Genomic DNA, 27,869 nt, shown 5'->3' with positions numbered 1-27,869 from the left:
TTATACCTGCCACAGAAACCCTTGGCTATTGGGAATAAAAGGAAGGGAGGAGCATCTAAGCATCCCAGAGTGGAATACCAACAAGCTCTGCAGGCATGGCAAAAAGGAGTGAGTGAGTTAGGAGGAAAACAAAGACAGCCTGACCAATGAGATGAAACTTAAAATGAATAGAGGAAGAATGTTGACAGGATATTTTGGGTGGGAGTGGGGGAGGTGGGGGAGGGAAGAACAATGAGAAGAGCTAGCACTTTCGAACTGACAATTTCTACAACTCATCCTCATATCTCACAGCCCTTCCTACACCAATGATCCTACCACCTGAGCCAAGGGGCCAGGAACTAGCTTTCTAAGTCAACAAGTCAACTCCCCTTTTTTGGTGTTTTGGGATGAATATTAGAAGAATGCTAGACTTTCAAATCAGGAGACCTGGATTCAGATTTTATCTCTAGCACCCTCTAGATGGGTGACTTTGGGCAAGTGATTTTATCTTCTTGAGCTTCAGTTGCCCCATCCATAAAATGAGGTTAATAATTCGAAGCTACTTCGAAGGATTATTTTGGGGATACACGAATGGATCTTCAATCTCATCCACTTGGATGTTTAATCCAATGATGAATTCAGTGGGGCTCTGGTTCTGTCATTCCAGATTGCAATTATAATTAATCCCTCTTTAATCCTCATCCTACTGTTTTTTTTTTCTTATTACCTTTAAAAATGTCTAAATCTTCCCTTATCCTAATAACAATAACAACCTTACCTAGTATTGTCTCTTTCACAGTCTAACTTTTAGAAAAGGCCATCTCTATTCACTGCCTCCACTTTCTCTCCCTTCACTCATTTATCAAACCTTTGACATATGGCTTCCTATTTAATCACTTGACTGAAACTGCTCTCTCCAAAGTTATCAAATTTCTCTTAATGTCAATCAGGTTTTTTTTTTTCTCCTTCAGTTCTCTTCCTTCTCAATTTATCTACTATATGTTTGATACTGATGACCACCTTTTCCTCTTGGAGTCTTCCTCTTCCTTCTTTGGGCTTTTGTGACATTACTCTCTTCTGGCTTTCCTCTTACAGGTTAACTGCTCCTTGTCAACCTCATGGTTCATGGGCAACATCATGTTCCCTAACTATGGTCATTCTCTAAACTAAGCTTGCTTCTATTCTTCTATATCTCTCCATAATCTCATCTATTCTTAGGTGTATAACTATCATCTTTATGGTGCTGATGTCTGTTTTGAACTTTCCTCATATATCATTTTGGATATTTGAAATTGGATGTCCAGCAATCATATGTGAAAGGCTTAATCAGGGGCCCTCAAACTATGGCCTGGGGGCCAGATGCAGCCCCTGAGGACGTTTATCCCCTCCCCAGGGCTATGAAGTTTCTTTATTTAAAGGCCCACAAAACAAAGTTTTTGTTTTTACTATAGTCAGGCCCTCCAACAATCTGAAGGACAGTGAACTGGGCCCCTATTTAAAAAGTTTGAGGACCCCTGAAGTCTGATCAAGACAATGATCCAAGACAATTCCAGAGGAGCCATGATGAAAAATTCTATACACTTTCAGAGAGAGAATAATGAATTTTAAGTGCAAATTGAAGCATACTTTAAAATATATATTTTATATGTATGTGGTTTTTCTTTTGTAACATGGCTAAATATGTTTTTCATGAATTCACATGGATAATCATATTGTTTTCCTTTTCAAGGGGTAGGGAAGGATTTTGGAACTTAAAAAAATGAATGTTTAAAAAAACTACATGTAGTTGAGAAATATTTAATGAAATAAAAATGTAGTTAAAACATCTTTAAGAAGCTGAATGTTCAAAATACATCATAAATTCAACATGTCCAAAATAGAATTTATCTTTTCCACCAGAGCCACTCTTCTCATGAACTTCCCTATTTCTGTCAAAGGCAACACTACCTTTCAGGTTTGAAACTTGGTGTCATCTCTGATTCCTCATGTTCCCTTTCTCCGAGTATGTAATTAGCTGCTAAACCTTGCCATTTCTATCTTTACAATAACCTTCACATCTAAACTTTCTCAGAAGAAATATCTTTTCATATACCTATCAGTTCAGGTCTAATTTATTCTAATTAATTACCTAATAATAATATTATATATATAATAAATTACTAACTAAAGACACTACCTAATAATTAATCACTACTTAAATTATTACGATGACTTTCTAACTCGGCTTCATGCCTCAAATCTGTCCCCCATTCTATTCTCACATGAATGCCAGTGATTCTTTAAGTACATGTAACCCTCAATAAATTTTAATGACTTTATGAAATACAAATTCCTCTATTTAGCTTTTAATGTTCTTTATAACTTAATTTCAAACTATCTTTTCAGTATCTCTGAACATTCTTTCTCCCACAATGCTATCCAGAAAAATTGGACTTTTCTTTGTTTCTACTTCCCACCAGTGTTTTGCTCTAGCTGTGTCCCATGCTTAGAATGTTCTCTCTTCAGAGTTTTAAGGTGTAGCTTAAACATCATCTTTTTATCCCCTAATCACTTAATGCTCTTCCTCCCAAATTACCTTGTATTGAAAGTCTTTGTATTTATTCTACATATTTCTACATATATATATATATATATATATATATACACATAAACAAAGACTAAAACAACCTATATATATATATGTATATGTATACATATATATATATAGGTTGTTTTAGTCTTTGTTTTTTTATTGACCAAGTATGGTATAGTATAGTGCTTGGCACTTAGAAGGTTTTTAAGAAATACTTGTTCATTTATTGGAGAAGGAGGGTGACATGGGGAGACAGGGAATGAAATGAAGGGGAGGGGGGAGAGGATCAGAAAAATTTACTGGAGGAAGTATCAAGATATTAGTGTCAGAACTAGGATTCAAACTCAAATTCCCCTACTCCACTATGAATATTCTTTTTGGTCTACTACATTGCTTTAAAAAACAAACAAACAACAATGATTGATTTTTAAAATTCTCCTACAAGGAGAATCTTTCTTTCCCTTTACTCCCTGCTGAACAACCTCTCATAGTACCCAGAATGGGGAAGTAAGTCCTACTTATGGCCTTCCTTTTTAGGTCCCACCCATCACCTAGTGTGACATTTCTACAGGATCTTGCTCCTAGATTGGCTGCCAAAGCTGAAATCACTCAAAATTGTCCTCCTGGCTGGCTCTTTGGAAAGAAGATACAATGACAATCAGTGAGGAAGCTATTTTTTGGGAGAGGTGTCCCAGACTCTAGTATAGCATCAGTGAAAGCCAAATAGCCCCATTATGGTCTACTTTACTAAAACTGAACTTGTGGATGTCCCAACTCAAGCACTTGAATCTAATGTCAGGGAAGACCCTGGGTGCAACTTTGGGAGAAAAATCTGAGCTCTACTTCCAGATTTCCAGTGACTGTTTTTGGGACCATAGGTAATGGAAAATCGTTTCCTACTTCTCAACCTCAGTTTCTCCATCTGTAAAATGAGGAAATAGTAGTAGATTGTATCCTAGGTCCCTGACAGTCTTTGTCCAGCAGGGCACTCTTCTAAAGGCCTCCCTCAGTTCACGGCCTTTCCTTCATCTCTTCTCTGGGAAGGATCTTTCTTCCAAGCTGTCCAGTAACCCTGGGGTAGTTCCTCCACTTATCTTATTGCTTATTTAGAATCCTTCTCCCGAGCTCCCCTTTTCTCTGATATATAAAGCTCCCGGAGCAGGAAGAGGCGAGTATGAGGAAAGACGCCTATCTGTTAGTTACTGAGCCTAAGGAGGGTAAAATGAGAGTGGAAAATAAACCCCGAAGTACAGAAAGCAAAGCTCTTACTATAGAGAGATGGGTGCGCGTGCGTGGTGCACCAGCATGTGAGTATACGCGCACTCATGTGTGCGTGTGTTTGTGTGTTCGAGAATGTATGTGTCTGTTTGTGTGTGTGTACTCTGTAGTACAGCAGCTCTGCCTTATATCCCCGAGGGCAGGAACCCTGCAGTGCATGGGTTTAGCACAACACCCATTTTCATTATGTGCAGCACATTAATAATAAATAGCAAAAGTAGCTTTTCATTTAAAAAAAGGGGAGGGGGTTCAATTAAAAAAAAAGAAAGAAACAAGAGGAGGGAAGAGAAAGAACGAGGTGGGGGTAGGGGAGCGGGGGCGGAGGGAGGAGCTGGGGAATTTGGAGCCAGGGAGTTTTCATTCAGTTCCACGGAGAGGGAGAAACTGAACAGATTCGAAAGTTGAATCCCTTTTCTTTGTATGGAGGAATCTCGAGCGGAAAAAAAAATGCGGAGAACAAAACCCACTGGGTTATTCTATTTCCTCTCCAAATCCTAAAACGGGCACTTTCTATTTTGTAATGAAAGGCCTTTTCAGGTTTTTACCGAATGAGGTGATTTATAGGGACTGGCCAGTGCGCCCTACCCTATGGGGTGGTGCGGGAGAGTGCTGGGCTGGGAGCGGGAGAAGAAGGAGCGTTCCAAGAAGTCCTGGGGCTGTCTTGAAATAGGAGAACCCTGTGCTCTTTTGGGCGCGAGAAACAAAATGAGAAGGAAAGAGTAGAAACTGGTAGGGGGGTATGCTGACTTCTTTCCACCTCTGGAGTCTTGTGGCTCCCCCAGACCGATACTCCAAGCAGGAGAAAGTGCTTTCTGCCCCCACCCTGGTTAGTCACAGCAGTCCTCCCCATCTCCCACCCCCGCCTCGCGATTGTGGATTTAGGGAACGGTGCTGGCTTTCCACAGCTGTAAATCTGAATCAGCTCTAGAGGCTGGAGGAAGTTTTACACTACTCGGAGGCGCAACCGGGTGGATGCGCTCAGGATCGGGCGGGTGGATTCGGGAATGCTTCGGTAGCGCGTTTAGCCCGGGAATTTTCAGTTCCCTTCAACTCCTTCCCTTCCTCCGCCTTCCCCCAGCATCCCGACTACAATCCCCGGGCTGTAGTCTCGGATGTAGGCAGGAGGGTAAGGCCCTGGGGTAATTGGGAGGGGGAACATGCCAAGTCTCGGTCCCATCCCTGCTCGGGTGATTGGGGAGTCGGTTTCCCGTCCCTCCACTTTGCTTCGCCTAGACTTGGGCGCAGCCCTACTGGCCCCGGTCCGGGAGAGGGGGGTGTGGGGTGAGCCGGGGTGTGGTCTCCCCGCCTCCCGGAGTTGGATTTGCATGTGTGTGTGGCGGCCCCAGACTTCCTGCTCTCCCTCCATAGCAGGTAGCTACCCCGGCGGGCAGTAGCTGGCCTCTGCCGCCGGGCTGTAGGGCGCGAAGACGGCGGGGCAGCCTTCTAGGGACGAACGCGCCCCTCCCCTCGGCCAGCGCTGCTGTCAAACAAGCCCACCCTGGCCGCAGCTGATTGCGCTGTTGGGGGCTCGTTCTTTTCCTCCACCCCCTCGGGTGCCCGAGCTGCACACCCGCCTGCAGCCATGAACGAAATGTCCAGTTTCCTCCACATCGGGGACATCGTCTCCCTGTACGCCGAGGGCTCGGTCAATGGTTTCATCAGTACCTTAGGGTGAGTGTGTATGTGTGTGGGGCTGGTCAGACCGAAGGTGAGGGCTAGCGGGTCCCCCTTGCCCCAGTGGTGGGCAGGACCTCGCCTTGCCACCAGTTTATAGTTCTAGGCTGCTCGGAACTCGAAGGCAGCTACCTCCGATCTGTTGGGACAAGATGGGGGAGGTGGAAATGCTTGCATATTTTTCTTTGAGAAAGGAAGTGAATGTTTGCTAAGGTAGGAGGCGAGGGCCCTGACAGGGCTGGCTGGTTGTCTCTCGCCCATGTTACCTTTTTCCTCGTCTTGCTCCGCTGAAGAGTCTTGGCTCCCTGCTCTTCTTGGTTTCCCTTTCTCCTATTGGAGGGGGTGAAGAGGAAGAAATTGAGCCCTTTTTCCTAAGCCCCACCCCCATTCCGTTCCCAGGTGTGAAACTGAAGGCTTGGGCTGCTGGGTGAAGGAAGGGGTGCATCGGGGGTCCCAGAGAAGAGAGTATTATGGTGTTAGATTGGAGTAAGGACGTAAGGGCTCTCTGGATTCTTGACATTCGCAGGGCAGCACACACAGACCTGTGTGTCCACCACACTGGGGCTCTTAGCCCAGCATCTTTTCCCCTGAATTCCTACCTTTTGGACCAAACTGTGAAATTCTTTTATTCAGTGCTCGACACTGGCGCATCCAAATGGGCACCTTTTCTCTTCCTCTTTCCTAGAATTTTTTTCTACTGAAGCTATGGTACTCCTCCCCTCCATAAACGAGAACTATCTGATTCTATTACCTACTCCACTCCCTCTCCAGCTTTCTTTTCCCCCCAAGCCCCTCCTCTTACTCCGGCAGAGTCGGTCAACAAGTCTAGCACTCACCTGGCGCCTCAAGGTCCCCACCCCCTGGGGCTCACTGAATATTTTACCAACATTAATTAATTCTGTACTCTATGAATCGAGGTGGGTAAACACCTGTATCTACTTATTGCCTGGGAAGCAAGGGCTGGGGGGAGAGGAGAAAAGAGGGGAGGAAAAGGAAGGGGAAAGGAGGGGAGAGGAGAGAAGAGGGGGGGAGAGGGGAGGGGGAGAAAAACATGAGAGAGAGAGGGAGAGGGAAGAGAGGAAGGGATAGAGAGAGAGAAGAGGGGGAGGAAAGAGAGGGAGAGAAGGGAAGAGAGGGAGGAAAGAGAGGGAGAGAGAAGAGAGGGGAGAGGGAGAGAGAAGAGAGGGGAGAGGGAGAGAGGAGTAAAGAGGAGAGAGGGATAGAGTATCCAAAGTTAGAAGTAATGAGAGGGGATACAAGAATTTGCTTTATTTGCCAGGGGCATTAATGACTAGGCAACAAGGTTTTTGAAGGAGCACATCTCCTTGAAATAGTGATAAAACCCATCAGATTTGCCATCATCTGAGTTAGCTTTGAATCCTGCCTCCGAAATTTTCTCATCTTGTAAATGTGAGCAAGTCACAACTTCTAAAACACAAGGAATTTGGACTAAATGGCCTCTACATCTCGACTAATTCTAAATTTTATGCCTCTTTGTACCTCCCCCCCCCCCCCCCCCCCCCCCCCCTGCCCCAGGAACGTGGCCCACAGATTCACACTTGCCCAGAGACTCTATGCAATCTTATCTTATCTGTCAAATGATGTGGTTGGACTAGATGACCTCTAAGATCCTTTCCAGCTTTGAGCTTATGATGGTATGAGCAGACTCAGCCTAATACCTACTCCACTGTTGGCAATTCCCATTTCCAAACTCCATTTTCAATTCTTTCTATAGAGAGATACACTGTTCATTTGGAAGTTATCCCTTCTTATAAATACCTGCTCTATTTTGCCTCCTCCCTCCCCCTAAAAAAAGATGGAATATCTCCTATTGTCTTATTTGTTAGGCAAAGACACTATCCTACCCTTTCCCTGATTTACCTCTGTAGTCCCACCTGTACCCATAGTGAAGAAAAAAAAGAGAATGAAAAGGATTATTCAATAAATCAACAAACATTTATTAAGCAAAAATTATATACTGGACCCTGTGAAATGTTAGACCCCTCTCTCTCCTTGCTTCCCTCCTCCACTCCTCCCCTTTAGAAAGTTCCTTTCTGTGGAATCCTTAAAACAAAGTGAAACTCCTGAGAGGAGGCCTTGGGGCAAAAGTTGATCTGGAGAGAACAGGTAACCATCTGACCATCCACCAGGACTGGAGCATGAAAATAGGAGAAAGAGGGTGTATTCCAGGCTCAGGTCTTATCTAGAACCATTTGCTGGGGATGGGAAAAAGCAGGAAACAATGCTGGATTTAGAATCCTGATTTTACCATTTGTTAATCTTGGATAGATCACTAAACCTCATAAATCCATATTTTCTACATCTGTAAGATGAGGAAATTGAATTAGATTGGATGTTTCTAACATGGGGTCCTGGGCTGACTGCAACTCCCAATACTCCTGAGTAATGCCTGAAACCAGATTGAAATGTAATTGGGAAATATTTAACAAAAATAATAAAATACCATAAAACATATTTAGTATTAGTATCATTCTCTAAATCAGCCTGTAAGATTTAATTGCTACTGTGTCTACTTGAGTTTGCCGCCACTGGACTAGATGGCCTCCACATATTATCTTTTCTTTTCTTTTCTTTTCTTTTTTTTTTTTTTGAGTGTTTCAAATACATGCAACATTCACCTTTGTAAAACCTTGTCTTCCAAATTTTTCTCCCCTCTTCTCCTCCTCCCTCCCCTAGAAAGCAAGTAATCAGATATAATTAAATGTATGTAATTCTTCTGAACACATTTTCATACTTCACAGTCTTTTCCAACTCAAAATCGGTGATGCTAAAATCTTTGGGAGAGATAGTTTTCCCTACCTTCCCAGTTATATTTCATGTGGCTGCTGGATCCTGGGCCTATTCTAGAATAGTACTCGTAGTAGATGCTCATTAAGTATTTCTTAATGATAAGAGCTCACAGTAATATGTTTATTAAAATTTTTTTTTTAAATTACTAGGCAAAAACCAAAGAAAGTTTAGAACCAAAATTTTATGAACATGGAAAGTCAAGCCAAAAAAATTCTCTTTATTAGCATGTTTAAAAATGTATATTTTGTTCTGTGTCATGAATCCATCATCTATCTGTCAGGAGAAGGATAGCATGCTTCACTAATCCTTTGGTTAGTTATTACATTGATTAAAGTTAATTGTCTTTAATCAATTGTTTGTCTTTATAGTGTTAAAATAGTTTATGAGATTTCTTTTCCAACTCCATGAGGTATATTGTGCAAGTATTTTTATTCCCATTCTATAGATGAGGAAACTGAGTTCCAGAAAATTGATTTGTTTAAAGCCATATAGTATCAGATCAGACTCTTAAGTCAGGATTTCTAAGACCAATGTTTTTTGTACTAGATTAGGGGTTCTTAATCTTTTCTGTGTTTTTGGTGAAACCCTTTAGGATTGGGTAACTAGGTAACACAGTGGATAGAACACGGATCCTAAATTCAGGAGAACCTTGGTTTAGTCACTTAACCTCAGTTATCTTTAAAAAAATTATGATTACAAAGGAAATCAAATATAGAAATAAAAAGAAAATGTTTTTCCTAGCTAAGGTCTGTTAACCTTATGAAGAAGAGAATTGGAAATCATGTATGTTATACAGAGCAAGATGAAACAGACTGGAAGATGAGATGGAAACAAGGAGAGAAAAGGGACCCAGTGACAGAAGGATGGGGGTCGGGGGGATGGAGGAGAAAGGGAGAGAAAGAGGGAAAGGCAGAAGAAAAGGAGCTAACTATCCTATACTGAGTAGAGGTAGGTGACATCTCTTGCTCTGTCATCTGTAATTACTCTGTGCCTAGCAGTGAGCTGAGGCACCCAGGATTGAGCATTTCAGCTGAGAAGGATCTTGGAACCTTAGAACTCACTGAGTCGGACCTCATTTTGCAGATGAGATCGACCAAGAGATAAGCTATAGGTACAGATTATGAACCCAGCTTCTGTTTTTTCCATTGTCTTTTCCATTGTACTTGAGATCAAGGGTAGGTGTGGGTTGATCAGAACTCTCTAAAAAGAGCCTGGAAATATCTAGTGCTCTTTCTTCTCAGCCAGGCCTTGTTTTCCTCCCATTTCTTCACCATCATTACCACCCCAAATGAAGGGGTCCTATTTCTCTGGTTAATTAGAGTGCCTGTCAAAGATTGTACATTAACTAAGTGACAAGGAGGAGAGAAAGGGGGGAATGGGGATTCATGGGAGTAGCTGGACCAGGAGGAACAGGATCCTGCTAATGGGTAGTAGAGAGCTTCAGGGGAAACCAGCATGCCTACTTCTGGAGGGTAAGAGAAACTGAATGGGGCCAAAGCACCTTCCATCCCTTTTTACCCTTTTTATACTAGACAAAAGGAGCTCTAGAGATTAAAGCCATCAGGGAGAAAGAGATCAAAAAGAGTTGCTGGTGGTCGCTTAGTATAAGAAGGAATTCTGATTCCTGGGAGTGGGGGGAGAGATTCTTGTTATATTCTCTGGAGGTCTTGAAACCCAAAGGAGTCACCTTGTCCCTGACTCTATGGAGGAAAACCAGAGGGAGCCTAGATGGGTGAACTTTCTGGCTGTCTTTGGAGGGATGGAAAGAAGACTAGATTTGGAGTTAGAGGCATTGGGTTCAATTCTGGCTTTGTCATTCACTATGTAATCAAAGGCAATCACTTAACCTCTCTGCACTTTACTTTCCTCACCTGTAAAGGGACTTAGAATAGATGACCATCTCTATGTGGACCCTTCCAAATCTCAGGCTATGAACCATTATTTCTGGATCTTAGAGGTGGACTTCCTTTGTAAGTCGGGCTTCAGCTCCTTTTTGAAATTCCTTAAATTTTTTCATTACTCCTTCCTCTTCATCCTCTGGGGTCTTTTGACCCTTTGGGCACTATATTGGCCCATTTCAATGCCTCCTTATGCCATAGAGAAGTCATTCTGGTTGACAGTCTTAGGGGACAGATTTAGAGGGAGAAGAAGAAGGTTCCTGCCTACCTAGAAAGCCAGTCCATACCTGTTCCAACCGGACTGTGGAGAAAGAGAAGAAAGCTAAAAGTGTCTTCCTTTTGGCTCCTGACTCAAGGACTCAAGAGTTCCATAGTCTGGCCTAGGCTGGTCCTGCAGCTATTGAACTGCATGTATAGAATAGGGCACAGGAAGGTGGTGGTGGAGCTGAGATCACAGGGCATCGGTGATGGAAAGTGCCTCCAGAAGGGGTTGGACATATCCTTTGGCTGGACAATAAGGAAACAGGCTAAATTCTGCCATTGGACTTGAATGGAAGAAGGAGAGGGGAGTGTTGATGGTTTAGACTTTAGAGAGGGCCCAAGGAAAGGCTCTTCTTGTCCTTTGTTTGGAGAATGTATGTGGGAAGAGGATTCTTGCCTACCACACCCATTTCCCCAGCCACTTCATTCTAATGACCACACATGTCTCCTGTATATTGTTAAGTAGGTCATTCTTTGACCATACATGTCTCCTTTAGATTGTAAGCTGAGACTGTCTTTTGCCTCTTTTGGTATCCCCAGTGTTTAGCACCGTGCCTGGCACATAGTGGGATTTATTACCTACTATTACACCTTTGGTTTTTTTTCTCATAGGTCACTCGACTTAACTCATAGCCTTCATATTAAATATTAAGGTTGGCACCTGGAAAGTTCTGATAGTTTTTGCCAAGCCAGAGAGTCCTTAAGGAGGAATTCAAGAATGAATGTCTTACCTCTAAGGAATAATCTAGATACATTCACCTTACAGAGTGTAAAGATGTGTTAGGTAATTCACATTTATTAAATGCTAGCTAGGTATGCTGTGATACAAACTGGGCATCAGACAACAAAAATGAAAAACAATCCTTGCCGTCAAGGTGCATATGTTCTCTTGAGGGAGGTGATATGTAGGTTGATAAATGCATGCAAGAGAATTGGAAGAGACAACACTTGGCAATTAGGAGTATCAGAAGGAACAGGAAAAAGTTTCTTCTATGGAGTGACAATTGAACTGAATCTTGAAGGAACATAAATATTCTAAGATGAGAAGGGAAATCATGGAAAGCAGATGTGGACAGGAAGGCTGGGTCCTGCTCTAAATGGCAGGCTAACAAGTGTTTATTTAACAGAAGAGAATAGGGGAAGACAGAGGCAAACCTGTCCCTGTCAGCTATCACTCTATGATCCTGTGATCTTAGGAAGTGGGAGTTCAAATGAGACATTTTGAAGCCTTGAACTGTGTGTGACAGACTCAGATGTTATTGAGGTATGGGCAGTAAAGGAAGGACAGTTATTTGTGTTATGGTGCAGTGCCTGGAGAGACCAATGAATTAACAAATTTTGTGGGAGGTATGATGCTAAAGTACTAGGTATTCTAGGCTGCCTTTTAACTAACTTTGTGACTGACTAAATCCTTTCATCTCCTTGTGTTTCAGATCCCTTCTAGCTCTGTTAGTCTATGAAATCTATGTGGATCAGGGAGATAATTTTGACAGCAGTATGAAAGATGGGTTGGAAGATGGAGAGAGTAGAGGCAGGAAGGCCTGTGAAAAGGCTGTTGGTGGCCACAAGAGCCTATACTAGGCTGATGAAAGTAGAAAGAGAAGGAAGATGCTAGCGGTCTTATCAAGGTACAGTCAACACAACTAAGAAACTGATTGGAAATGAGAGCTATGGGAGGTCTTTTCAGGTCCAGCTAGCTGCTAGTGCCTTCCACTTCAAGAGTACTTTCCACAGAAATATGCTATATGTATCTTGTATATATCTGTATAAATACATTTATATTTTATTTGCATATTCTATCCTCCATTAGAATGCAAAAGCATTCCATTTTTTCCCTTCCTATTTCCAGTATTTAATCCAGTGTCTGGCGCATGTTAAGTGCTTAATAAATGTTTGTTGATTGATTGGTTAGGTGAAATAATACCAGAATTTTGAAAGGAAAAGGTTGGGAGTAAATAGTAGTGTCATAGACAGAAATAATGAAATTGGGAGAAAGAGCAGGTTTATGGGGACAATTAGATAATTATCTGTGGTTGAAATATTATGGCTAGTTTTCTTAACTGCTGCCTAATCAGAGCCCATTTAGGAGAAATATTGTTATGATGCCATTGTAATGAATATCTGCTCAATATGAAACATTTGGGAGGGCAGGTCATATCCTTTAGTATCCTCCTGGAAAATGGGACTAGTCATATTATTAGTATCTATAAACACAAGGTTATTGGGACAACTAAATATTTCACATTTGTATAACACTTGAGGTTTTACAAAGTATGATGTAAATATTATTTTTCCTCACTCCTGTATTATTATTTATCATCTCCATTTTAGGGATGAGGGAATCTGAGGTTCAGAAAGAAATTACTTGTCCAAGGACTAATAGCTGGTTGGTGGAAGTAGCAAAGGCAGCATCCAGAGCCTGGTGTTCTGACTTCAAATTTATTGCTTTTCCCACAATTTCTACATGTTTCTGCAAATGTTTGTATATGTAAGGGCTTTTAAAGTACTAGAAATGGAACAGTATATAGAGCCTTAGCCTTGGAGTCAAAGATTTGCGTTCTAGCTGTGTGATCCTGGGCAAGTCAATTAACCCATGTCTTCCTCGGGTTTCTCAACTGTAAAATGGGAATTATAATGAAATCTACCTCCCAAGGTTTATGAAGTCTTTTATTCCTGTCCTTTGGAGTTCCTTGTTGGTGATATGGCCACACCTATTGAATACCTCTCATTATGTTTAGTGTGAGACTAATTTTTAATTCTTTAAAAAGTCATATTCTTTATCTTGCTACTAGTATGTGGGACCAGAATATTAATGGTAGTTGTTTATGGTTCAGTCAGTCCACAGATTTCTTGTGATCCCTCCCCCTTTCAGAGGCTTGGGAACCCTGTAGGGTTGAGGCAGCCTGGGCCAGCTTTTCCTTTGGAAGCACCTAGGGTAGGCGATCCTCTTGGAGAGGAGAATAATTGAGGTTGGGCACTCTTAGTTTCTTTGTCCTTTCTACTTTTCTTCTTTCTCCACACCTTCTCTCTCCTCCCCTCTGTTCTTATTCCTACTTCCCCTGGAAATTCCTAGCGTGAAGGTAGATCTGGATTAACTTGGCTGAGGACCTTGGGGGAATCTTCTCAAAATACTACATATAAATATCAACTCATTATTATTATTATTGCTGTTGTCATTATTGTTTTATTTTCCCAGATAAGTCCCTAGGCTTCTTTTCTAACACATTTATGATTTGACACTTCTCATTACAGCTAAGAGACAGCAATAGTACAGCAGAAAGAGCACTAGGTTTGGAGTCAGACAGCCTGCATGAAAATCCTATCTGTTCTGCTTTTTGTCCATTTGATATTGGGTAAATCATATTACCCATGAGGACCTTGGTTCTCTTAGCAGTAAAACAAGGTGATGGTGATCTAAATATCCCTTAAGGCAAAGGGATGCAGGCTTCCTCCTTCCCTCTCCCACCTTGGCAATTCTCTGTGGATTTCCTTTCTCGTGTAAGTCGAGAGTAGAGATATCCTGCATGGAGAAGCAGGGACACTTTGTTAGGGAATTAGGGGAAAATGGAGGTAATGCTAGACTTCTGGTATCACTGCAATACATTGAGCACTATCAGCTTGAGAAAGAATGAATAGGAGGGGGATGGTGTGGAAGTGCCTTTGGGAGAGAGCAGAAGGAAGAACCCCTGTAGGGAGCTGCCCTTACCCCTTGGCTCCTAGGGTTGGTTTTTCACTCTCTCAATCCCTTGACCTTGTCCTGGGTCCAGCAGCCTTCAGCAAAACTGGGTTGATGGATTTACCTGGCCTGTGGATTGCAATTGAAAATGTCTAGCTTTGCAGACCAAACTTGTGGCTTGTTGAACTTTGGGTCCCTCTTTTCCTTTGCTCGGAATAAGAAATTATGACCGATTGATTGGAGGGAAATTTTAATCTACAATTCATCAAGGACTGAGTCTCTACTGTGTCCAAAACTATGCTAGATTGGGAAGAAGACAAGACTAATACTTAAGAAACAATTAGAGAATAATTGTCTAATTAATAATTCACTTACAAAGGGCTTTTTTGTATAGCAGTGGATGCCAGGTCTGGGATCAGGAAGACTTCATTTCCTGAATTCACTTATTCGCCCTGTGACCTAGGGCAACTCACTTAACCTTGTTTGCCTCAGTTTTCTCACCTGTAAAATAAGTTGAAGAAGGAAATGGTAAACCACTCCAAATTGGGGTACAGAAACCTAATTATAACTGAATCACCATCACCATCACCATCACCATCACCACCACCATCACCAGCACTACCACTACAAAATAAGACTTTAAGGTTTACAAAGGACTTTCCTCATAAGCATTCTATAAAATAAGCAGTGTAAGTCTTCTTATCCTCATTTTGTAGATGATGTTAAGAAAAACTGACTCTATGGTCATACAGGTAATAAGTATAGGAAACATGACTCAAACCTGAGTTTATTACTGCAAGACCAGTGCTTTTAAGCCAGGTAGTGAATTACTTAATAATTCAGACTATAGGTAAGGGCTGTAGGATTCAGAGAAGACAGATCAATTAAGAGTTGAAATACATAGGAAAGGCTTAATGGAGAAGATGAAGTTCTGGACTGAGTGTGGAATCAGGGAATTTGAAAGGAGAGAAGGAAGGGAAAGCCTTCCGAGGCAGGATTTTTTTTTTTAAATAGGATATCACAAATAGGCAAGAGTGAGCATATTCTGTTCATAAGGCAGACCCCAGGACCTGAGTGGATCTAGTACATGTCATGCCGAGAGAAAGGTCATTCACATAGCCAATGGCTTGGCTAATAGAACCAAGCTGCTGCTTCTATGCTATGGGTATTGGGGAGTAGTTGGTTGTCTAGATACCTTGTGTCAGATGGTGGACAGGTCTTGAAAGCCAAGGCAGAAGGGTTAGTCCTGCTGCTTGAGCAGCAGAAAGTCATTAGAAGATTTTTATGCTAGATTATGCTGTGATGAAAGTAGTTTAGGTTAGGAAGATGAATGTGAGGGCAGTATATAGGAGGCAGTCACCTGGGAAAAACAAATACAAGCCTAGGATCGTTTCAACACAGCAGTTATCTACCCTTGGCTCTGGCACCTGCTTATTTGCTTAGTAAATTCCTTTTTCTATCCATTCATCCATTCTGCATCTGTCCCCTGCCCATCCCTTCTCCTCTGTGGAATGGGAGTCTAGATTTAGAACCTGCACGAGAAAGTAGAACGAGCCAAAGATGAGAGAAAAGGGAATGGGTGAAGACAGGTTCAGGTCCCAATGTTCATGCCCAAGATGGGCAAATAGAATCTTTTTTTTCCCCTTCAGTAGTATTTTATTTTTCCAACTTCATGTGAAGATAGTTTTCAACATTCATTTTTGTAAGGTTTTGAGATCTAATTTTTTTTTTCTCTTTCCCTCTCTTCCCTGCCACCTCCTTAAGACAATACACAATTTTATATAGGTTATACATGTACAACGATTTTAAACATATTTTCACAGTCATATTGTGAAAGAGAAAAATCATAACAAAGAAAGAGCAAACAAGCCCAAACAAGTGAATGAAGTATGTTCAATCTGCATTCAGTCTTCATAGTTCTCCTTCTGAATGAAGATGACATTTTCTATACCAAGTCTATTGGAATTGTCTTGGATCATTGTATTTCTGAAAAGAGCTAAATTTATTATTGTTGATCATCACATAATCTTGCTGTTGCTGTATGGGATATTCTCCTGGTTCTGCTCTTTTGCTTAGCATCAGTTCATGTAAATCTTTCCAGGTTTTTCTGAAATCAACTCTGTGCTTGAAACAAGGATTCTTACAAGGTGCTAAGTGGAATTGATAAGACAATGGTTATCTAGTTTAGCATGGTGATTAATAGTTCTCTAGTTCAGTATGATTGATTTAATCTTACAACAAATAATGGTTCCCTAGTGATATAATGATTGATTTATACTCAGTATACTGTAAATGATCTAATTATAATAGAGCATATAAACTGGGACAAACTCAGCCAGGGTGGACTCAGAGACACATTCATTCCATTTCCCACCTTTGTGATGGCTGGAGGCTGGAGCACAAGCCCTGGGACTCAGATTCACTCCACCTCACACCACTGTGGTGGCTGACCTGTCCTCCTGCATTTCCTCCACTGAGACCTAGCTATCCCGGGCCCCAGGCAAGGAGACAATAAAGAATTTGGACTTTATCCCTGGCCATTCTTGTAGTGATTACTCTGCTGAAAGGAAGGCTTATTTAGCCTTTCCAATCTCAATTAATGGGCATCCATTCAATTTCAATTCCTTACCACTACAAAAAGAGCTTCTACAAACATTTTTGTGCATGTGGGTCCTTTTCCTCTTTTTTATGATCTCTTTGGAATACAGTAAGTTACACCGCTGGATTAAAGGGAATGCAATTTTATACCTCTTTGGGCATAGTTCCAAATTGCTTTTCAAAATGGCTGAATCACTTCACTTAGTGTCCCAGATGTCCCACATCCCCTCCAACATTTATCATTATCTTTTCTTGTTATCTTAGCCAATATGAGAGGGGTGAGGTTTTACCTCAGAGTTGTTTTATTTTAGGCAAATGGAATCTTACAAGAGGAATCTAAAGCATGGCCTGTGGGGCTGGTCAAATATGCACTGATATAAGTCTCTTGCTATGTTTCTTAACTCTTTGAACCTTGGGATTCATATCTATAAAATGGAAACAGCAGCTAGGTCCCCCATCCTAGGGCCACAGAGAATAGGAAAGTGTAAAATGCTTATGGATAAAGTTAAGGTTAGAGTTATTTTTAAGATTAAAGTAGAGTTGTGAAGATTTTGGTTAGATTTGTGATTCAAGTTGAAGGGAGTTGAGGTTGGGGTTAGGCATGAGATTAGATTTAGAGGAAACAGAAAAAAACAATAATTCCATTCTCAAGGAAGGAATAAATATTTATTAAGCACCTATTGTGTGCTAAGAATTAATATTTCATTTAATTTTTACAACAACCCTGGGAAGTAGGTACTATTATTACCCTCATTTTACAGTTGAGAAACTGAGGCAGGCAGAGATTAAATGATTTGACCAGGATTGTTAGTATCTAATGCTGAATTTGAACTCGGGGTCTTTCTGAATCCCTGACCACCTAGCCACCACAGAAGGAGCTTACAACTTTATGTACACTGTTGATACAAGGTAGTATATGTTAAGTGACTTTGATACTAATATATGTTAGGTAACTTTGATACAAGACAATATATGTTAAGTACAAAGTAGAAGTCCATAGAAAGTCACCTGTGTCAGGAAAAGTTTCATAGAGGAAGTGGGACCTGAGTTAGGACCTTGATGTAAAAGAGGAATTTCTACAGGTCATGGAAATTTTACCTGGAAGTCACTGTATGACCAATGTAGTCACAATCATATGGATTGGCAAACTTTAAAAGGGTACCTGTTCCATCATCACCAGAACTAGAGGTGGTGGGGAGAAGGAAGGAAAAAAAGGAAAAAAGAAAAAAAAGATATTTACATCATAACTTTATTCTATATTTAAAAGAAATAGCAAGTTATACATAATAGTTTTGCAATTTTGTGTGCAATCTTTTTTTTAATTATTATTATACTGTGTTAGGAAAATGCTTGTTTTATTCCATAAATCAAAAAAACTTTAAAAAAAGGGGGGGGAGTGTTATATATCCCTCTTTCTATTGTTCCTCCAAACCTATCTGAGCATTCTTGGTTGAGGATCATATTAGTACTAATACTTATGTATAATAATGACTTTCATTTATATAGTCTTCTATATAAGTGCTTCTGAATATCAGTTTTGCTGATCCCTTTTCTACCACAATCCCAAAGCCTATTCTCATTTATAGTCCATTTCTCTGTCCAAGAGAGTTCCCTCAAGCCTTCTCCCTTGCCTGTTGTTTGTTTTTTATATAGTATTTTATTTTTCCCGAATACCTATAAAAATAGTTTTCATTATTCACCTTTGCAAAACTCCTCTCCCACCTCCCCAATACAGCCAGCAATTCGATATAGCTTAATCATTCAATTCTAAATATATTTCCATATTTATATGCTGTGCAAGAAAAATCAGAACAAAAAGGGAAAACACAAGAAAGAAAAAAACAACAAGCAAACAAACAACCAGAAGATGAAAATACTGTGTTTTGATCCACATAACAGTCTCCATAGTTTTCTCTCTGTATGTGGATGGTAATTTCCATCACAATTATTATAATTATCCTTACCTGTTATAAAGGTTAATTTTGCCTTTATTTGAAATTAGGCTGTTTCAGGATCATGTCTGCTATTTACTTGATTTGTTCTGTTCTTCCTACTTCCTCCTCATGGTTTTTACCTTTGGCACTAGACTTCTCAGTGAGTGTCCAGGGGATCCTTAGCATAAAAGCTCCAAAAACAGGAATCTCACAGCCTCTCTCTGTTTTTAAAGATTGAGCTTTATTTTTTCAATTAACAAAAATCTATTTTCTCCTCTTCTCACATTTTTCTTATTGAAAAAAGAAAGAAAGGAAAAAGATAGCTCATAACAAATATGCAATTATACAAATTCAGACATTGACCATGTTAAAAAAAAAATGCATTCAGCACCCAAATCCATCACCTCTTTGTCAGGACATGGTTAGCTTGCTTCATCATCAATCATGTGGAATTCTGGTTGGTCATTATGTTTGAATAAGTTCTTAAATCTTTCAAAGTTGCTTTTCTCTATAATGTTATTGTTATATAAATTGCTTTCCTGGTTCTATTTACTTTAGTCTGTCTCCATTAATTCATTTAGATCTTTTTAGGTTTCTCTGAAATAGTTTTTTCTTAGATTTTTTTTTTTTGAACATCACAATAGTATTCTGTTGCATTCATACACCATATTTTGTTCAACCATTCCCCTGATGATGGCCACTCTCTTAGTTTCCATTTTTTTGCCCCCATTAAAAATGTGTTATAAATATTTGTATACATTTGGGTCCTTTTCTTCTTTCTTTGAGACTGTTATTTTTATATTGTCTTGCTATCTCCCACAAGTAAGAGTGCTCGTCCTTGTGCTTAACCTAAATCAGGACTTACTGTAGCTCTATCCTGTTTTTGACAGAGATGACAAAGGTAATAATGAAGCCCCCAATCCTACCCCTTATGGGAATTCCCATTGCCTTACCCTGCCTTTGCCTTCTTTGCCTTTCTAAGGCTAAATCTCAAAATCCACACTGGGCAGAGCAGGTCTAAGTTCCTTGAGACAGTGATTGTTGAAAATTACCTCATGATTTGAGGGTATAAATGATACCTTCTTTTTTTTCCTCTCCTGAATTAAGGTCTTGGCATAGATTATAGGATTCTTCCACAGGACAGAATAATACAGGAGCAATTATCATTGCTCAGCCCCATCTTATGCTACCTCTGGCAGCCTCTTCAAACCCTCTCCAGAGGCAGCTAGATAGTATAGAGGGTTGGATCTGGAGTCAAGAAGACCTGAGTTCAGATCTTTATTATAAGTGACTTTGGCAAGTCAGTTAACATTTGTCTGCCTCAGTTTCCTCAACTGTAAATGGAGTTAATAATAGCACTTACCTCCCAGAGTTGTTACAAGGATCAAATGAGATGTTTGTAAAGGGCTTGGCATAGTGTTTGGCACATAATAGGGGCTTAATAAATGCTTTTTTCCTCTTTCTGCCTTTGTCTGTCTGCCAATTTACCACAAATTTTATAAGAGCCTACTGTGTTCAGAGCACTCTGATAGTTATACAGGCAGATAAAAAAGATCAGCTGAGAAACAGATTTTGCCCTCTGGAGCTTATAGTCTAATAGGACATAAATAGCTATGACATAACATAGAATACAAGTGTATAAGTCAAGTCTTGGGCTTTCCAAGGTTTGAGGAGCAAAAGGTCATTTTTTAATTAGGGGAAAAAGGAATCAGGGAAGGCTTCATGGAAGAAGTAGCATTTGAATTGTGTTTTGATTTTAACAATCCATGATAGAGGTATAGTTCATTCAATATTCAGAGGCTGGTGTGGTCTAGGGCAAAGCTTCTTAAACTGGGTCTCAATCCCATATGGAGCTGTGTAACTGAATGTGGAGGTCATGAAAAATTTGACAACAGTAACAGTTTTATCAACTTAATGGCCAAAAATTAATTTAAAATCAAATGCATAATCAGTCTAAGGTGTTTCTGGTAGGGCTTGCCTTGACTTCACTGCAGCTTTGGTTCTGAACATACAACATGCATACTTTGCCCTGTGCATGCACAAATGCTTTCAGAAATACTTTGGCTCAGAGTTCAAATGGGATTGAATAAAAATTTCTTAGACACAAAGGGGCTGCAAGTGGAAAAAGTTTAAGAAGTCCTGGTCTAGGACACCATAATTAGTCCAGGTTAGTGGAACACAGATTTTGTAGGTGCCATAATAGGAGATAAGACTGGATGGGTTGAGTGATTTCAGGATCTTGAATGTCAAGCTGATTAATTTGGAAGTGATAAAAATCCCTGAAGCTAATATAAGTGAAATAACAGTGGGCTTGGAAGACCTGTTTTCAAAATTTATCTCTGCTGTTATCTGATTCACATTGGGTAAAATTAACTCTGGATCTCATTTTATTTTTCCATAAAGTGGGATAGTTGAATTACTTTTTAAGATGCTGTCCAGCTTCAAATCCTCTGGTGCCATGGTTCAATACTGTGGGAGGTTAGAAAAGGCAAAGATCACTATGGTCTAGAGTAGTCAGTGAAGAAAGAGAAAGGGGGTAGCCTGCATGAAATAAAATTTGGATTACAGGACCAGGTGTGTGCATACTTATAATAGCTATGTTAGTTTAATAAACACAGATGCTTTCCCTCTCTCTCCCAAGAGTGATGATTGGAGTAAATTCTTACCAAAGACATAAACTCAGTATTTAGAAGGGGTTGTAAAATTGCTTAGGGGGAAGAGGGTAAAAAAACTCTTGCTAGACCCTTAAAGTCCTAGATGGGGCTGCGATTGTTAACCCTCATCATTTGTTGAATACTTAGCTGTCTTTTAAAACCCAATTCAGAGGCCACCTTTGCCAAGGAGCCTCCCCCAAGTTTCTTTCTTCCCCCTTGAACCTCACATATCCCTTTGTTTTGACCTGAGATATTTGTCTTATATAATTTTCTATTCTAATGAATTGTGGCTGTATTTTGAAATTTAGAATGTTCTTTGGAGGAGCTATTGGAAGAGTTCTTAAAAGTCACCTTGTCCAACCCTCTCATTTTACAATAGAGGAAACTGAGACCCAGGGAGGCTAAATCAAGCTGAATTTAAAGCCAGGTCCTTATCATTAGAGCCTTCCTTCCCACTTCCTGGAGGTAGGGGTGGGTGTGCCACATCCCTCTACTAGGCTCCTACTTATGACTCTCAATGAGCTTTTCTTTACTTTTAAAAAATTCTTATTTCAGAACCAGAGTGCTTTCCACTATACTATGTACATTATACCCATGATGACAGAAGGGAAAAACTTGTACTTTCTCTAGTGCCTGGTGTAGTACTTAGTACATAGTAGACATTAAACAAATGTTTGTTTAATTAATTAATCAATCAGTGAGAAATTTGAGGTACTAAAGGATTATAGGCAGAACTGGAAGAGATTTCAGAAACCATCAGATCCAATTATCTCCTTCTGGATCCCCTTGGGGAAACTGAGGCCTAAAGTAAAGTTTGCTCAAAAGAAACAAAAGTAAGTAATAAAGTCTATGTTTGAGCCTAGGTTCTCTAGATGGTATTTTTTTTTTCCTATCATACTGTAATGCCGAAGAAACTGAACAAGATAGAGATTAGAGAACAATTTAATAATTATTTAATGGAGAGAAATACTGGGACCAAATGGGTCTTGGTCCCAGGGCTGAACGAGACTATCATCTCAAAGAATCCAGCCCTAAGTATCAGAGAACAAGCTCTTTTATAGGATAACAAGAACAATGACATAATGGGGGAGGTACCTGGATGGGGATAACCTAATGGGGGAAGGCACCTAGGATGACACAATGGAGGGAGGTACTGAGAGACTCCTGATATGCTAATGATGTCTAAAATGGATAAAGACCTTTATTCCATCAAACATTAAGAGGGAATAAGTATAGCCTAAAGTCTAAGATATAGGACCTTTATCCTAGCAAACATTCAAAAGAAATGGTTGTAATCTGAGGCAGAGTTATTGAATAGGACAATTAGGGAAATTGGGTCAGGACATTAAAAGGAAACTGTGGCACAACAATACCACACTCCTCCCAAGGAGGAGACTTGTATTAGGAATGACTTCTCCATCATAGGTAGCCTTTAGGCCAAGAAGGTTTTACTGGGAGTCTGATAAATCTTTTGTAGAAGAGGAGAGGAGATATATTATGGTGGCACTCACAAGGAAAGTGACCTGAGAAACAATTTTCTCCTTCACTTTCCATCTGCCTCCAGATCTTCTTGGGAATCTTACATTTGTCCTGGAGCTAGGAAAGACTTTAAGGTGGGCACTGGCAGGGATGAGCTATTTTTGTGCTTGTCCCTAGGTGGTGGCAGCAGTGGCAGTGTCATAGTGAAGCAGGTTGTGTCCCTTTAAGAAACTGTATTTCCTATTGATATGTGATCCCTTTCAGATTCTCAGCTCCTCCTGGGGAAGGCATATCCCCCTAGATCAGTCATCTTTCCAGAATGCCAGAGCCTTTGATTCAATAAGAAATCTTGGTCAGAAAAGCATCCCTTTGAAGTGTTGTTAATTCCAATAGGAGATCTGGGCTGTCCCAGCCTCCACTAAAGATACCCAATATAACAGCTTCCCTCCACTAAAGTCTTTGCAGATGGACCTAGGTAGCTCACTCAGCTGTCAGGATCCTTCTGTCCACTGAGAAAGCATTCTCTCAGTGCAAAACTCCATTTTCCATAGAGCTATCATTATAGAAGTCAGTCTCTTGGTAAACTGATTGCTATCCAACAATAAACTTTCATTTTGCAGCTAATAATCTGGGAATGAGCGAATTCTTTCACTCCTAAAACCTGCAGCCGATTTAAAGGGGATTCTTAACAACTCTCTTATAGCCACTAACCTCTAGACCACCAGGAATTGAGACCACTCAAACCGCATCAATAGCAGCAGCAGTAGTGAAGATGTGCTTAAATTGAGGGTAAGAGATCCCCTAACAGCAAAGGGATTCCTTTGGCAGGTGGCAGGTTTTGCAAAAGATTCACAAACCCCAATAAATATAGGCATGAGGTTTGTGGCAAAGAATGGATTTATTTATGCTAAGAAGACAACTTTCTTACCTGGCAGAATCCTATTAGGACTTCTGCAAAGATAGATTGACAAACCCTTGGTTATATGGGGTTAGTCTTGGCCTGGAGCTGGGGAGCAGTTTGAGTGACTATCCCCCAGGCCGAGATTTCCAATTGAATGAGATTACTTATCTTGGCAGTTTCCCTTATAGATGGGAGGGGGGCAAAAGTCAGGAGCACCTTCCCCCAAAAGGGGACACAGTTTACCTCAGGGCCTTTCCAACCCTTCCCCCCAAAGATCTCAATTTATATCAGGCCCTTGAGGCTGCTGAATTGAATTTCACTTGAAGGAAGGAGCCCTGGTGAAGGGGCAAGAACTTCCTTCCTGTACCAGTTCCTGCCTTGTTTTTTATTGGCATGCTGGCATGGGAGGATAGAGAAAGTTTGATAATAAGGAGTTCACAAATGTATGCATGTGGTGGTGCTGGTAGAGGGAAGTTGGGAGAATTTTGGGGGAAGATTTCATGATTACTGTTGCCCAAACAGTAGGGGAGGAAAAGGGACAACTTCTATTCTGATCTTTCACCCTTGGGTAATCCCAGGATCCCAAGACTTTGTTCTTTCACTTTTAAGGATTTGATCTCTCCTCCCTCTTCTAGATTTACCAGTCTTGTGTCTCATCCCCTCTGGGCCTTACTCTGTGCTAGACAATTGACTGATCTGATAAAGTGATTCCTGCTAATCTCTTAGTGACTGATAATGGTTTAATGGGTTACTCCTCCCTAGTGGTAAATACAGCTCTCCCCTTCCTCTCCTCCCCCCCAGGAAAAAGGAGTGAATATGTAGGAATTCCAGGTGCTATGGATGACGGGCTAGGTATGGGAATATTTTTTAGAAAGGGGAATCTTTTGGGAGGCCTCTTAAATTATACCATGAAGATAGCTATTGTGTGGCTCAGAATGGGGAGCGATCACCATTTAATAAAAAGAGGCTGGAGATATGTTCTGGAGAGAAGTGGCATCCTTCCATTTGAATAAGCAATTGAAAGGAGGAGAGATACCTTTGGGACAGGTTTGACACTTTAAATAAGGCAAATACCCCTCCCACCACTGACCTTTATCCTCATTGGCTGAGGGTCTTATATTCTAAAGGTGGGAACTACCCAGGAAATTGAACTTTGGCCAATAAATATATAGCTGCCCATATTTGATCAAGGTAACAAGAAAATGATGTCATGGGAGAAGAGCAGGAAGGGGTTAGGGTTAGTGATATCCTTGAGTCAATGCTCAAGGAACTTTAGGCCTACCCCAACTCTGGGGTTAAGGTTAATTAAGGCCTTAGTTAATTTTCACAACTGTCTTGAGAGATTTCACCCCATCTCGTTCATCTTTATTTTCTTTTTTTTTTTTTTTAAATTTAATAGCCTTTTATTTACAGATTATATGCATGGGTAACTTTACAGCATTAACAATTGCCAAACCTCTTGTTCCAATTTTTACCTCTTACCCCCCCCCCCCTCCCCTAGATGGCAGGATGACCAGTAGATGTTAAATATATTAAAATATAAATTAGATACACAATAAGTATATCTGACCAAAATGTTATTTTGCTGTACAAAAAGAATCAGACTCTGAAATATTGTACAATTAGCTTGTGAAGGAAATCAAAAATGCAGGTGTGCATAAATATAGGGATTGGGAATTCAATGTAATGGTTTTTAGTCATCTCCCAGAGTTCTTTTTCTGGGCATAGCTTCACCATTATATTCTGCTGAATTTGCTTACAACTACTGTAGATTGTTTTAAAATCCAGATATAGCTTTGTCTTCAGTCATCTATTGGCCCTACTATTGAAGAGGGGACCCCGAAACTGAAAATCCTTAAAGAAGAAAATCTCCTTCAACTCTGCCTTAGTGAGGGACCCCGCCCCAAGGACAAACAGTTCCCTTGTTATCTGGGTGGGGTCCGCTCAGCCCTGAAACTCATTGAATTCAATTCAAATTCCAGCTTGAAGCTGAAACCCAGTTAGGAGCCAACTTGGGGCTCCACCCACAAGCCCCCTTCAGCTTGTAGCCAAAGCCCCCTATTATAAAAGAGCCATGCTAGCTATAGCGTGCTTGGCATCTCAAGGAGCCTCTGTCCACTGGAATACTCTTTCCAATGCTGTCTTCTCTTTTCTCTCACCTATTTCCCTAACCAGACTCTAACCTTACTTCCAATCCCCATAATAAACCTCTTTTATCAATCTAGGTTTTTGGGTCTGTAAATTTCTTTACAGGGGACTTCTTGTGCTGCCAGAAGGGAGTCCCCAAAACTCCCTACCCTTGAGCTGAATCCTAAGAGGTTGTAGGGGAGACAAACCCTTCCATTTGATTCCCTAAACCCTGAACCTGCCATTAGTCCTCATTTAACTCCCTGACCGCCAGAAACCCTAATTTCATTTGGGTTCCCCAAATTTAAACCTCATCACTATCCTCACAAAAGTCACCTTATTATATCATTAGTTCCTTTTCTTATACTTCATTCTATATAAACAGCAAAAATTGATCCCTTGTCCCTCACCAGCAGCTGCCTAGTTTCTCTCATCCACTTTTCACAGTGGGAAGAGGACTGGATTTGAACTCAGGATGTTAGTTTGAATCCTGGCTCCTTCTCCAATTCATTTTATAGATGAGGAACTGAGGCTAATAGGGTTAAATGCCATGTCCAGGGTCACACAGCTAGTAAGTATCTAAGGCCATATTTGAACTCAGGTAGATGAGTTTTCTTGACTCCAGGTCTATCTACTGCCTGACTTAGCTGCCTCCTGAAGTCTTTGAATCCCTTCTCAGAATAACATTTATAAAGGCATAAAATAAAATACATAAGATTGTAAAGAAATCTTATTATATCAAAATGCCATTTTGTGTGCATGCATATGCACATGCATGAAGTTCACAAACCGCATATTAAGAACTTCTAGAATTAATGCTCTTTAAACCCCTTCCAATTCTAGCTCCAGTGAGCTAGCTCCCTTGGTCATTCTGTGTAGTCCTCCTTCTAAACCCTATTCAAAACTGAAACCTTCCAGAAGCATTGCCACTTCCTTGAGAGAGCAACCTGAATTCATTTTCTCTCTTTGGCATATTACTTCAGTTGGGAAGAGGACCATTCATAGGCTGGTGTCTCAAGGTATCTCAAAAGAATTTTCAGGCTTGAACCCATTCTAATACAAGGGGTAAAGTTTTACTGTAATTGTAATGCCATTACAAGCAGGCTAAGTTCTAAAAGAAATTAGCCAACTCCTAAGAGAGAGGAGACCCCTATATCCAGCTTTCTATCATTGACTCGCTAATTCTAGGGCCTAGAGGAGTGGTCTCTGGAATTTGGTTATCACTGACCACATTATCAGTCAGCAATGAATTGAGGAGTGGTCTATTCATTATTGTCTCAGGAATTGGGGGGACTATCCTGAGGCCAGAAGCTTTCTGATTGAGGAGTAGTCTATTCAGAATCAGCAGATTAGGCATGGGAGTTTCCTGAGGCAGATTCCAAAGCCAGAAGATTGACTTATTGTTAGAAAATTGGATTTTCTTCATTTTATTTTCACTTCGAACTGTCCCCTTTCTCCCCAATCTTCCCTCTGTCCTGAGCCCTAATCCTGAATTTTAATTGTTTTTTTGCTATAGTTGTTCAGTTTCTCTGGGGTGGAAATAGTTGGATAAACTCAATTCCTTTAATTTATCAGGGACCTAAGGAGTGACTTTCCCTGGGGTATTTATATTTTAAAAGAAGAATCTGGAGAAAGTAGTGCTTACCTGGAATTGATGAAACCCTAATGGAGGTACTTCAGGCATCCTTAAGGCATTCTGTGTTTGTGACTAAGGATGCTGGTGAAAATTTTCTTACATTCTTCATATCATACAACAGCTGCACTAGGGATGGGAGGAGGGGAGAGAGTCTATGGTGGGAGAAGAAATGGGTGCAGGACTTTCTCTCTGCTGACATAGATAGGACCATAAATTTTAGGCTGGAGGGCCTTAAAGGCTATTAAGTTGAACATCTTCATTCTACGATGAAACGGAAGCTTATAAAGAATAAATGAATTGCTCAGGATTGCACACTTAAGTGGCATAGCAGGGACTCAGACATATGTCCTCAGTCCAAATCTGTCTGTAACTTCTCCATCCATGCACTTCT

At 40.6% G+C, this 27,869-nt stretch overlaps 1 protein-coding gene across 4 annotated transcripts in view; it reads left to right on the top strand.

Annotated features, from left to right (window-relative positions):
• ITPR3 (inositol 1,4,5-trisphosphate receptor type 3) overlaps positions 1-27,869 on the top strand; it is a 145,223-nt gene that overhangs the window by 20,984 nt on the left and 96,370 nt on the right. Inside the window, exons 1-2 of one of the 4 annotated variants that reach the window (XM_031965056.1) lie at positions 4,749-4,955; positions 5,198-5,500. The exons of 1 other annotated variant lie outside the window; for it this stretch is intronic. In XM_031965056.1, the coding sequence (XP_031820916.1) occupies positions 5,412-5,500 (89 nt within the window). In that variant the 5' untranslated portion in view covers positions 4,749-4,955; positions 5,198-5,411. Of the gene's footprint in view, positions 1-4,748; positions 4,956-5,126; positions 5,501-27,869 lie in introns of those variants that run through there. 2 more of the 4 variants (XM_031965055.1, XM_003768967.4) reach the window with 2 other exon arrangements.

The sequence above is a fragment of the Sarcophilus harrisii genome, chromosome 4 (genome assembly GCF_902635505.1).
Source record: "Sarcophilus harrisii chromosome 4, mSarHar1.11, whole genome shotgun sequence".
NCBI classification, from domain to species: Eukaryota; Metazoa; Chordata; class Mammalia; order Dasyuromorphia; family Dasyuridae; genus Sarcophilus; species Sarcophilus harrisii.
This window is presented reverse-complemented; position numbering and strand designations above follow the sequence as displayed.